The sequence below is a fragment of the Protopterus annectens genome, chromosome 1.part1, assembly GCF_019279795.1.
Source record: "Protopterus annectens isolate FY-2018-M chromosome 1.part1, PAN1.0, whole genome shotgun sequence".
Classification (NCBI taxonomy): domain Eukaryota; kingdom Metazoa; phylum Chordata; order Ceratodontiformes; family Protopteridae; genus Protopterus; species Protopterus annectens.
In genome coordinates this window covers 1,017,400,218-1,017,414,512 of record NC_056726.1, presented here as the reverse complement: position 1 = coordinate 1,017,414,512, position 14,295 = coordinate 1,017,400,218, and the positions used below count along the sequence as shown (strand labels likewise).

Genomic DNA, 14,295 nt, shown 5'->3' with positions numbered 1-14,295 from the left:
ATGTTTATTTTATTTTATTTATTTATTTATTTTACATTTGTTGACCGGGCTAGTCCAGCTGGATAATTTCCATTTTCAGTGGAGGCACGGGGAGAAAAGCTCCACAGATTAAAACAAGGTTATACAAATTGAAGATTTACTATAAGTTCCTTTGACAGACATTGAGTTACCATGGATACTTAAAAGTCTAGATCAAGAAAAATAGAACACATATAGTGCTATCTACGTATAGAGAAAGGCATTAATTCTTTTTAAAAATACACTCCATTCAGGTCATTTCATACATATTAGTGTATATACATTTTTTTTTTTTTTTTTAAGAGAACAGTAGAAACTGTACAGTAATTAGGTTGTTTGAGAACACAGAGAAATATTGCAGTTTAGAAATAAGGAAGTATGACAGTAGAAGGTATGAGGTTTCTCAGTCTGGATTGGTACAAGAGCAGAGCCAGAAGTTTTTAAGATGTGCAAGAAGCTGTTTTTTTTAAAAAGACCAAAGGAGCCTATAGAGGTAATATGTGATGGGAGGTTATTCCATATTTTGCCTACTGAGTTGGAAAAAAGGCAGTTACCTGCAGAATTGGTAATTCGAGTTGTGTTGACTTGAAGCTTTTCAGCAGAACGTAGTTGTTTCAAGTTATTATAAGGGATCAAGAGGTTACTGAGAGCAGGTGTTTTAGATGGTTGATATAATATGTTATGTGTTATTAAGAGTTGTTGATATATAATCTTGTTAGGAAGTTCCAACCAGTGTAAGTGTTTTAAGTTTAGACAGTGGTGTGTTCTATACTGGGATGCTGTGGCAAAGCGAGCTATATTGTGGTAGGATGTAGTAAGTTTCTTCAGGTTGCTTTTGGAGAGATTAGTGTAAATAGAGGAGGCATACAATAGGGTAGAGATAAGATGTGTTTGTGCTAAGGTGGTCCGTGCTTCTGGTGTAAGGTAGGGTTTGATTCTGTACAGTGAACCAATTTTTTTATTAACTGCTTTTATAGTGTTATTGATGTGGTAATCATAGCTAAGATTATTGTCAATAGTAACCCCAAGTAGTTTAGTTGTTAAGTCTGGGGAGATGAGGGAGTTATCACTTGCAGTAATAGAGAAGTTTAGTTGAGTAGATTTGTGGGTAGGGGAGAAAAGTAGTAGTTTTGTTTTCTTGGGATTAAGGAGAAGACATCTTTTTGAGAACCAGTGTTCGACGATAGAAAAGGTAGATTGGGTGAGTGAGCGGAGTTCAGATTGAGTGGAAGCTGTGCAAATAATGGTGGAATCATCTGCATATTGTATACATGTAGTGTTTTGGATAGATGCTTGGAGGTCATTAATAAAAATAGAGAATAAGAGTGGGCCTAGTATGGATCCTTGTGGTACTCCTAAAGAGATAGGTAGTAAGGAAGATAGACAATTTTTCCAGAGTACTGCTTGTTGTCGGTTTTCAAGATAAGATGAGAACCAGGTTAAGGAGGAGGAATCCAAAGCAAGGGATTTTAATATGTGTAGAAGAAGTGTGTGGTTGACCATGTCGAAGGCTTTAGACAGGTCTAGGAAAAGAGAAGAGGTTAGTTTGTTGTTGTTACGATTACAGTTGATGGTGTTGGTAAAGGAAAGTAGAGCAGTGGTAGTACTATGTGAAGGTCTAAATCCATGTTGAGTGTTTGCTAGTAGGTTGTTATGAAGGAGATGGTTAAGTAGTTGTTTGTGTATACATTTTTCCATGATTTTAGCTAGTGGAGATAATAGCGCTATAGGACGAAAGTTTGAAAGGTCTGTGGATTTGCCTCCTTTGTGTAGGGGTATGATATGAGATATCTTCCAGATTGCTGGAAAAGTACTTTCTTTTATGGATCTGTTTATGAGGATGGAAACAGGGTAGGCTATAACTTTGGCTGCTACTTGAAGAAATTCAGCAGGAAGGTTATCTGCTGAGGGGGTAGTGGGTTTAAGTTTTTGTAAAAGAGATTGTATGTAGGAGGTAGGTATGGGTTGAAGTTGCATGGGAGGAAGGCAGTTGATGTTATTTAAGAGCAGTTGGGAAGAATCAGGGGTTAAGTGGTTAGCTAGATTTTGTATGGAAGTAGTAAAGAAGGTATTGAAGTTATTGGCTATTAGAGAGGGGTTATCAGGGTCTAAGTTTTGTGGGTTTGGTGTAACTACTTTGCCTGGGGTAAGTAGATTATTGATAGTAGACCAGAACTTTTTTGGTTCTTTTTTGGTTGATTGCTGTAGTTCAAGGTAATAATTCTTTTTATCTGAAAGTATAGCTTTTTTGGTATTGTTTCTGAGTTCTTTGAAGGTTTGATGATCGTTTGGATTTTTGGAGGAACGCCATTTTTTCCACGATTTATTTCTAAGTATAATTTTTTGTTTGGTATTAGAGGTTAGCCAGGGTGCTATTTTGGTCTTTGTTCTAATGATATGACTTGGGGCATGTTGATTCAAGATAGCAAGGAATGCTGAGTTGAAGTGTTCAACAGCATTGTCGAGTGAGAGATGTTTAAGAGGGGTCCAGTTGTATTGTGAAAGTTCTGTTAGGAATCTTTCAGGATTAAATTGTTTTTTTGAATATATTGTTTTTTGTGAGGTAGGTAGGTTTAGCTTAGTTTTGGCCCTAATGACACAGGTAAGAGAGTGATCGCTAAGGTCATCTGGAAGGATGCCAGTTTGGTAGTTTTGTAGGGGAGAGTTTGTAAGAATCCAATCTAAGGTGGTTTCTTTTTTGCTTTTATTATTTATTCTAGTTGGACTATCAATTAGTTGTTTGAAACCAAAAAGATTTATATGGGAGGTGGGGTTAGCATTGCTACAAGATTTCCAGTCAATGTTAAAGTCTCCAAGGAATAGGGTTTCTTGAGGGAGGTTTATAGAGAGGTGTTCAAGAAGTTGTTCTAAAGTGGGGATATTATTTCCAGGGGGGAGGTGTGCACAGATGATGTTTATAGATTTAGTGGTGTTAATTTGAATTTTGGAACAAATTATTTCGGCATTATTATTTTGGTTAAGGGTAAGGTCCAGAAGAGTAAGCTTTAGTTTTGTTTTATATAGAATAGCTACTCCACCTCCTTTTCTGGAGGTACGATCAAGTCTCAGAATGTTATATCCAGGTGGGGTAATTTCAATGTCTTTAATAGAGGGTTTTAGCCAAGTTTCTGATAAGCATAGGATGTCAAAGTTGTGTACATCTAGTAGGGCATGGAGTTGACTGATTTTGTTGCAGATACTGCGTATGTTGAGATGGGCCAGGGATAATAAGTCAGAGGATGCAATGGATGAGAGAGAGAGGGGTTTGAGGTGATTTCTGTGTGTTTTGTTGGAAGTTAGAGGGCCTGGGTTGGGTTGAATGTCTCCATCTTGTAGTAGATGGAGGAATGTAAGATAGTTTTCAAGTTTATGTTTTATGATTGTGTCAAATATTTTCTTTGTTTTAGTTTGTAGTAGTTTGAAGTGTAGTACCCTATGATATTTGGGAAGTAGGTATATGGACTGGGAGGAGGTATGTAAGATGGAAGGAGGAGGGGATGTTACAGGTATACTGGTATGTTTTGAGGGAAGTGAGAAAGAAGCAGTTAAGGAGTGTTCATAGGAGGTTAGGAAGTAGGAGGTTATGAGAAAGAATAATAATAAGAAGGAGATAGGTAGTTTCAGTTGTGGCTGGAGCATAGTGGAAGTTGTAGGGAGATAGTTCTGAGTCAGTATGATATTCTGGTGTGTTGTAGATGGAGGTACTGTGGGAATGAAGGGTATATAGTAGGGGCTATAATATTTTAGGTGTGTAAGTGGAGGGTGGTATACAATATCTGAGGTTGTGATAAGGTGGAAAAAAGGAGGCGTGTCTAGAGAAGAGGTAAAGGTAGGACCCCTGGGGGCGGGTGGGATTTGGGGGTAGGGTGGGGAGCAGAGCGGGGCACACACAGTAGACCAGAGGAGAAGGGAAAAAGTATCAGAGAAGGCAAGGGGAGTCAAGGCAAGAGAAGGTAGCCTAGGAGGAGAGGATAAGACAGGGTATTAGAAGGAGGAAAGGGATTTTGGTTAAGAAGGTGAGAATAAAAGTGTAGTAAAGAAAAGAATACTAGTATCCCAGATAGGGATGAGGAGAGGGTGACATCTAGTGGGCAACTGTGGAAGTGCAAATAGCAAACAGGGCAGCTTCCAGGTGAGAGCTATATAAATGGGAGAGAAAGGATAATCTTTATATAAGAAATATACCTGTAGTAACTGTTTAAAGAGTAGGACTTACAGATCTGGCACACTGATACTTTCCGAGCAGTAGTTTTGAGAGCAGCAGTGTATTTACCTTATTTGCATGTCTGTTATGTGTATCCATACTAGCTATGGTGTAACCTATTTATGTACATGTGTTATATGAGGACATTTGTTTATATGTTTGTTAGGTATATATCAATTGATGTTGTATGTGTTTGAGTGTGTATATATATATATATATATATATATATATATATATATATATATATATATATATATATATATATATATATGTCTGTACATTCTTTATTTCATATATTTATTTAGTTTAAGTCTGTGGATATATATATCTATACACAAATGTATATATCCATATATAGACATTACGTGTAGAAACCAGCATTCATTTGCTATGCTGTGAGTGGATTGCACAGGCGCACTTGCATTTCCTTATTGTGGGTTACACGTAGGCGCACATGCATATCCTTATTGTGGGTTACATATGTTTTCTAAGTCTTTGTGCTTATGTGGGCTTTATTACTTGTGACAGTACCAGTAAAATATCTGTAATCCGGTTAATGGACATATGCGAAATACATGTTCACCTTTACATATTTAAATGTCTGTGCAGCACAGACGCATTCATTACACTTTAACATTATATGTGCTGTAGTCGTAGTTGAACCGGGACTGCATTCACGTTGGCCGGATGCTGTAACCACTATACGTTTGGTGTTCTGACTCATTTATATGCATACCCATAGTACATAGCTACATTAACATATGCCTCACCGCTTCACTTACGACACAGGCATCCATTCTCCTGCTGGGAAAAATGCGGTACTACATATTACACATTCCCTATTCCCTACTGCTCTGGACCCAAGCTGCATATTTCATCACTGCAGGGATATTCAGAACCCTAAGGCTTATAGTCCTGACACATACAAGTCTTTAATTGTCAGGGTGTTCATGTGGTGATCTGGGTTTAGGCTTGTCCGCCTGGTGAACGGAACTGACCTGACTGTGTTCAAATGTCAGACAAAGCACATGGGCAGAGTTTGTCCATTTTAAACATTTTATCTGTGTTTACAGACACAGGTGTTTGGGCACCTGTCAGCAGCTTATAATGTTGGCAATATATAATATGGGTGGGGGTAGTTACAATACATAATCCACGGTGTTGGTGTTCCCATTCACATTATTTTACTTGTGTTTACAGACACAGGTGTTTGGGCACCTGTCAGCAGCTTATAATGTTGGCAATACATAATATGGGTGGGGGTGGTTACAGTACATTATCCACGGTGAGTGGTGTTCACATTCACATTCACATTTGACTATTTCCTGTATTCATTTATACGAGGATTATTATTTTGGACATGAATTAGCTATGAATTAACTACAGGTATGCAGTAGTACAGTAAACATATGTGAAGGTTTGTTACATTAAGAATGTACGGACCTCTGTAATACTCGGAGACTACCCCACATCCTTCACAACATTTCATGTTAATGTAAATACTATTATTCTGTGAACTTTCGAAGTTTGTGAGAGCAGTACTTACATCTATCCCTATTTGTCCACCCGTCATTTTAGGCTTTGTCCAGATTTTGTTGCTGTAATAGGTTGAGTGGTGGTGTCGGTATGTGATTGGGGTGAATATATACTGTCGATAATTCAGTGGGGAGTAGGGTTACCACCTCTTCCTCTTTGCGAGGGGAAGTCCCACTTTGTACAGTTGTGTCCTGCAATGACACCTAAGACATGGCAAGTGTCCTGTGATTTTAAGACACAGGTATATTTCTTATTTTCTTTAATAGTTGCTTGATACAGATATTTTGTATCTGAAACACATAACTATTATTTGGGTTAGCATACGCTATTCACATGCTATGACATAAGCTTTTATCTTGGCAAACAAGTGTAATTCTGTCCTTTGCACTGGCTGGGGGTATGTTTTATCCTGCAAATTCTCACATTTCTACAAGGGATGTCCCACCTTGGGCATCTGAACAGGTGGCAACCCTAGTGGGGAGATCTGCATGGTGGACAGCTGTTCCATCCTGCGTAGTATGTTTTGCATGTCTGTGTAGACACTGAACAGTACCGTGACTACACATACATGTTTTGTCCAGATGTGTACAGTACTGGACACCATGGCATGTAAACAACTCTGGGGTTTCAACAGGTTACTTATCCCATGCGGGATGTACACACATTTTGCCGAAACATGAACGCTCGGGCATTTGGATTTACGTAACTGTGATGGGATGTTTACAAACGTGGGATACATATTTGCAATCCTGACAGTGCCTAGGACGATACTTCCTACTACATATGGGGAATACTCGCTATGTGTAGGTGTACGGCTGCGCAAGGCTGGTAGCTGGATTTGGTGGACATTCGGGCATGGGTGTGGGTTATGTGCTATACAGGAGTTGTTGCGTATTGCATTTGTATGCATGGGTTCTGCTTTTGGATATCCCAGTTCTGCATATAGCATCCTATGTGTATGTGCCGGTTACATTCCTGTTCATGTGTATAGCACATTTTAATATACATATGTCTGTGTGTGTTTGGTATACAATTTGGACTGTCAGGTTTCTTTACGGTTGCTATATAGCCACAACTGCCCAGCTGTGTACTATCACTACCACTGTGGGACTGCTGGTGACCATGCCCATGGGGCTAGATGTGTGTATTGGTGGCGCGCTGACATGATGCGCTTCACTTCCACTGGGTATAACTACTGACAGTGCAGTACATTACGGACACACGATTTTAAATATCATTTGTTCCATGGATGGAAACTCATATTGTGTTGTGTGCATTTCTGTTTGGTTCTTCATTTTGTGTGGCCGGGAACTGTCTTGCATGCTTTGCATATGTTTCATTATCCACGGACACTGATAGGTGCGATTACTATTGCAGGCAGGCTATAATATTCAGCAGTTTAGGTTGCTCATCGCCAGCCGACATTGACACGCCTCCGGGCGCAGCTTAGTAACGCCCCATGCACTCACGCACGTGTCCTATGCACGTGGATGTGGTGGCAGCGCACCTTCATTAATATGCATATGGCGCTACTACACCATTTATACTCCACACGGCCGGCGCAGGCCTTACACTGGTAAGCTCGGCAGCTTCATGAATCCGGGGGGTAGTCTTAAAAGGAAAGGTTGGTTCCTATATTGTTACTAATATACATAGGAAATTTACAGGAACTAAGGCTATTTTGCATGGTGATAGCCATCATCCCCCACATACTATGAAATCTATACCGTATACTGAATTTGTACGAGTTAAAAATTATGTAATGATGTAAATGCTAGAAAAAGGGAATTATCAGAGAGTTTTAACACATTTCATGAAAGAGGGTATTGTGCAATAGATTTAAAGAATAGTTTGGATAAAGTATTGAATAATAGGACCACTGGATATAACTTTGGAGGTAGTGGATATAAAAAGGAGAATAATAATAAGGAGGGAATTTATTTTACCACTACTTATTCAATATTGTCTGATAAGGTTCTTGAAGAAGTTAAACATTGTTGGAGAATGGTTAGAAGGGAAATAGATTTTTTAAGGAATAAAAAATTGTGTTTCTCCTTTAGAAGGGGTAGAAATTTAAAAGATTTTATAGTTCATAGTAAATTTTATATGCCAAATGTTAGGTTGGTGAAGTCTGTAGATACACAGGGTACAGTGTCTTGTGGGAAATGTAGTATTTGTAAATATGTTGTCAGAGAATTTGTTAAGATTAATGGTATTAATTTTCAAACTAATGTTTTTTTTAATTGTGGAACTGAAAGGGTTATTTATGGTCTTAAATGCCCTTGCGATAAGTTTTATATTGGGGAGACTAAGAGACAATTTTCGTGTAAAATAAAGGAACATTTAAGGGATATTAAAAATAATAGACAAACTAGCCCCATTGCAACACATTTTAATAAGTATCATAATGGTAGCCCTGAGGGGCTACTAGTTACGGTATTAGAAAATGCAAGAAACAATGTTTTCATGAGTGATTATCAAATTAAATATATTTTAAGAAAAAAGGAAGCATTCATGATTAGGAAATGTAATACAATGAGTCCTATTGGAATTAGAATATGTGTGGAAAAGTTTTATATAAGTATATATATAAGTATTGTATATTTTCATCATGGACTTTTATTATGAAATGTTTTATTTAATTAGTTAATTGTATAGATGGGTGTGTATTAGTATATATGGGAGGTAGATTGTTGGAGTTTGTTATACTCTGTTAAAGGCAAGTGTGGCCGAGGCACTAGAGAGAAGAATTTTGTATCTGATTTTGCTTATTAAATTCGTTGAGAGAAGAATTTGGCATCTGAATTTTTTCCTTTTTTTAATTTGTTTCACTTTTGTGAACATTGGCCTTTTTTCGTTGTATCCAGTTGTTTCCTGTGGTCATTTGTGGTGATTTATGATTAGGTGCAATGTTTGAAAGTGGTGTTATCCCCTAACAATGCTTATTTGTCATTGTGAGAAACGTATATTGAAAATTTTGTTTGTTCCTAGTGGTTTCTTGGAATATTTATTTTATGAATCTGTAAGGCATTTCATTTTTGCCTTAAATGTAATTACTGACAACAGCATGTAAGTACATAAAAAGGGAAGCAAAAATCTGATATTTTACTGGGTTTTAAAGTATCAAACATGCACTGTAATACTCAAACAACTTCATTACTTTTACCTCCAGGTCTTTCACTATGTGAGAAATGTCAGATTTAGAAATAAAGCAGGAGATTTGATCTTTTTTGATGAAAATGGAGAGTCACGTGCTCGGTATGATATCATAAACTGGCAAGCATTTCCTGATGGGAGCCTCAGAACGCCCTTGGTTGGAGGCTATGACTCATGGGCTTTGGATGGTCATGAACTTACCATCAACAGCAATATTATAATGTGGAATACAGAAAATAAGCAGGTAAGTATGTACATTCATTTTTATGAGTCTTAAACCAAACATATTACAGAGTAAATTATCTAGTCAATACAAACTTTCTTTAAAGCACATATTTGTTATGTATCAATTCAAGCAAGGTTATTAAAAGTCCTCGACATATACACTGATTAATCATTAATAAAATTAGATCTGTGGTATTGTTTTATAAATTAAGTAATACAGCTGCTTAAACATTTTCATTTTTTTTAATCTTGTAATAAATTTCATTTGTTGAATATTGTGTTAAACAGCATGGAAAGATATACCTAGTCCTTTAAATAATGATAAGAAATTAAATATTAATGACTCCCAAATAAAGTTAGTTAGTTGTAAAAAAATGTAGCATTGATAATTACCTACAATATTCTGTAAATTGTACACTCAAATCTAGATATATAAATAACATTCTTAAACATTTAAAAAAATATATGTGGGGTGTTCTGGAACATTCTCCGTGCTGAGTGTTGTATATCAAAGATGTCCTAGCATTATGTGATCTGATGCTGTTTAAGTATATAGGAGGACTGGCATTGGACTGACATCATGAGAATAAGGATGCAGAGTAAATTGCAGTAGCTGCAGTCACTGCTAAACAGCAGCTGTGCAGGCATGTGACCAATGAGACAAAAATAGTAAGGTGGTGTGCCTGATGCAATGAATGGTCTCACACTACAACAACAATGTGCCTTATACTGGCAAATCAGGCACAGTGAGCAGGCCACAGTGGTCCAGCAAAGTAACAACATAGTTCATTATATACATGAGATTGAAATAGGAAGGTAGTATTGTTAGAAAAGGAAGAGCAGGGATAGGTGGAGAAGGTACCAATGAGAATGTGTGAGAAGGCTAGATTAAGTACTGAAGCTATAGCAACGGGAGATAAACAAAATGAAAAATATAGACACAAACATACAGGGGCAGCATGGACACAAAAAGTACCTACAATAGTGGAGGGTAGCTGAGGTTGAGAGGAAGGATGATTGCTGATAGGGAGGTTCTGACTACAGCTAGGTTATGGGGAATGGCATATAAGAGAAGGTACATCTGGATGGTGATAGGATGGAATACAAGGGGCCTGCCTTACTATTGCAGAAGATCCCCACACTAAGATATCAATCTCCTCTGTGGCTGACATCATTAACAAGTTCTAATTCTGGTAGCTTGATTATCATGGCCTGCAAGTCTTGTGACCTATCAGACACACCAGGAGGCACTTAATGGACTCATTGTGGAAGCCCACCTGGTGACATACCTCAGATTCAACCAAAGTGCTGCAGCTGATACAAGGTGACCAAAATGGAATCCCATCAGGTTACTCTTAAGAGTAACCTGTGCAATTTTCCTGAGACATGGTCACAGGGGCTGCCAGTGAGTCCTCCAGATGGGCTTCAGCAGTGTGACCTGCATCTCCTGCTAAGAAGTAGGCCTGGTGATGGCTGGTGAGTCAGTAACAAGCCCATTTGCTGGCATAGTTTCAGATGCCTGCTGCTGCTGCTCCAAAACTGCCTCATATGTGGAACAAATAAAACACATTAGTACACATGCCTGTTATAAGCAAATGTGAACATTGCAGCACATAGCTATGGGCATAATATACCTACCCAACCACCTGGAAATGCTATATGTTGTTCTGAGAAAGGTGTTGCTATTAAACTCTATCTCCTCAGTCCATGGAATAGAAAGTAGAAACAATTCAGTACATTGTGGTTGCATGAGAAATAGGCAGGAAAACAAACAACAGACAAAAACTAGCATCTAGTTCTTATTATAAAGTGTTGGCACACACACTCTCTAACCTCTGCATGTCATTGACAGAGCAGTCCAAGGTGGCACCTAAATATCTCACTATAATAATGCCTTCACTGCTGTCCAACATGGATGATGCCTGTGACATCAGTCACCACCCTAGCAAGCTGGTTCAGGTGTCCATTTTATATAACGGGCCACCATACTGGTCTAGCAGGTGTTCTAAATAGTCTCCGTGTAAGAGATATAAAAATATCTTATTTCCCTGATTGTACCACTCTACTGGTCTTCATGAAGAGTGAAATGGCAACCCCTTGCACATGGCTGCACATTTGGATGTCTTGTGACATGTATCATTTTGCAGTAATGGTGCATTAGGAAAAGTATCACTAGTGCATTTGCAGCATTATAGACTTTGCAGGCCCTCTGCACATGCATAGTTTACACATGTCCTGTCAGCCTGAGAAATGGCAGGAACACACATGTTAGCTCTGCCTGGGGATAATAGCATAATGCATTATTTCAGGGATACGGTGACAACCAAACTCTTACTTTATTACCATAACTGGCAATCAAAGACGATGAGAAATTATGTAGAAGGAAAAAATGGAAAACGTTAACAGCTTCAAGTATCTGGGAGTTGGTTGAGTAGAAGAGAAGTCTGAATGAGGAGGTTGAAACTAGAATCAGAGGGCTGCAGTCAACTGGCACAGAGTGACAGGGGAAGTGTATGACAGCAGAATTCCATAGAAGCTGTAAGGTAAGGTGTACAAAACAGTGGTGTGGCCAGTACTACTGCATGACAGAGAAACCTGGGCAGTAAACGCAGAGCACCTGAGGATGCTAGAGGTGATGGAGATGAAGTAACCTGAGATGGGTGATAGTATGCACACTGCAGGATAGATGAACAAATGAGGAATTCAAGCAGAAGCCAAAATAAGCTCTAATTACAGAAAAGGTTAAAGTGAATGGATTACAGTGGTTTGGATAAGTGCAGAAAAGCAAAAGACAGTCTGGTGAAGAAGAATTAGGATAGATAAGATGAAGATAAAAGGAAATGAGGACACCCAGCAAACAGGTGGATGGATTGCGTGACAGAAGACCTGCAGCAGTCAGGTACGAGTGTCAAAAAGGTAGGAGAGTGGAATTTAAAAGAGAGAAATGGAGATAGTTGACATGACACCCCGACCGTGTAGAAAATGGGGAAAAATGGATTGAAGATGATGATGATCTGACACTGAGAAAAATAGTGGTGTGGAAGTAAAATAGTGTCCAGGAATAACATGTCTATATTGGGTTATTGGTCCATGGATGAACCCAGTTATATTCCTCCAGTAACTCGTCAAGGATTAATGAAAACCACATAACCATGTGACAGTATTCAATGCTCTGTGAACTTGATTATGTCAATGGCTTCAACAATGCACTGAACATTCATCTAAATGTTAATTAAAATCATATGATTCAAGTAACTTTTATCTAAAGTCATAAATGTGTGTTTTTGTAGAGTTAAAGGTTCTCTCCGTGTCTCATGGTATACTTACCCAAAACTTTTACAGCTCCCAGTTGACTGCATCATATGGATGGCAGGGAATTGTGTCAATGTGTAGCTTGGGTAAATGAACATTATTACACACTCTACTATCATCCAGATATCTTGCGTTGACTAATAGTAAAAATCTATGTTATAGTGGAGAAGAAATTAAAATTGGGTGTGAGAGTACAAATATTATAACTTTATCCTTCAGGGATTTATTTAGAGGACATCACATGTTAATAACGCTTGTATTCATTATATAATAACATCATATGTCTAAGCATTAATGTTATATACTGTTTCTCATAGTGTGCAGTTAAAGAATCAGTTATGATGACACATCTTAAATATCATTCAAACGGAAAAGAAGGCTGTCATAAAATAATTCATGTGAAGACTGTGAAACAAAAAGTGGTCTAATACCACTTTAACCCACAAGTCGCTAATGTCTGTTCCTTTACTGCTCCTCTGATTTCTGCTTTCTAGGTGCCACGCTCAATGTGTAGTGAGAGCTGCTCCCCTGGGTACAGGAAGGCCACACGTCGTGGGGAGCCCCTGTGCTGCTTTGACTGTGTTCCTTGTGCTAAAGGAGAAATTTCTAATCACACAGGTCAGTTAATTATTAATTGTTCAACAGTATTCCTGGAAACATCTGCTCTGTGTATTATGAAGTGTTGATCGATGTTATGGAATTATAACAACTGGGTGTAATATATGTGAAAGGACCAGCCTGATGATCCACAGTAGAACATAAATCTTCATGAGTTCACCATTGAGGCAGAGAGTGTTTTCTACCTTGAGATATTAGTTATATCAGACATTGGCAATGTATAACAAATTACAGATGGTTTTATACAGCAAACAACTGATTCTATATGTATTATACTATGTGCATTTAGCTACTGAAAAAAATATGTGCGCAAGCATGATGCAATGTAATTTTGTTTATTGCAGTATGTATATGGTCTTTTCATCGGGTAAATATTTAAAGAGGATTTCAAAACATCATGAGAGGTGTTTGGAATGACAAGTTGTTTCTGCAAAAGATCACAAATGAGCAAGCTGTGTGCATGATAATGATGTCACTAGTCAGAAATCATAAGTGTTTCATCATGTGGTACACAGCAGTATGACGCAGCGGTAGCACCTAATGTGTCATACTGCATCATACTGTGTCATACTGTTGTGTACCAATGCGTCATACTGTTGTGTGGCACAGTATGACACAGTATGATGCAGTATGATGCATTAGGTGCTACCACTGCGTCACAGTGTTGTGTGACGCACTGGCAGCACCTAATGATAATGATGTTACTAGTCAGAAATCATGATTGTTACATCATGTGGTACACAACAATATGACGCAGTGGTAGCACCTAATGTGTCATACTGCATCATACTGCATCATACTGCGTCATACTGTTGTGTACCAATGCGTCATACTGTTGTGTGGCACAGTATGACACAGTATAATGCAGTATGATGCATTAGGTGCTACCACTGTGTCATAGTGTCGTGTGATGCACTGGTAGCACCTAATGATAATGATCTCACTAGTCTGATATCATGATTGTTATATCATGTGGTACACAACAGCATGACACAGTGGTAGCACCTAATGATAATGATGTCACTAGTCAGAAATCATGATTTCTACATCATGTGGTACACAACAGTATAACACAGTGGTAGCACCTAATGATAATGATGTCACGAGTCTGAAATCATGATTGCTACATCATGTGGTACACAACAGTGTGACACTGTGGTAGCACCTAATGATAATGATGTCACTAGTCAGAAATCATGATTGTTACATCATGTGGAATACAACAG

General features: G+C 38.2%; 1 protein-coding gene across 1 annotated transcript in view; it reads left to right on the top strand.

Moving 5' to 3' along the window:
• LOC122815271 (vomeronasal type-2 receptor 26-like) overlaps positions 1–14,295 on the top strand; it is a 66,689-nt gene that overhangs the window by 29,867 nt on the left and 22,527 nt on the right. Inside the window, exons 2-3 of the mRNA XM_044087630.1 lie at positions 8,931–9,158; positions 12,946–13,069. Coding sequence (XP_043943565.1) covers positions 8,931–9,158; positions 12,946–13,069 — 352 coding nt within the window. The remainder of the gene's footprint in view (positions 1–8,930; positions 9,159–12,945; positions 13,070–14,295) is intronic.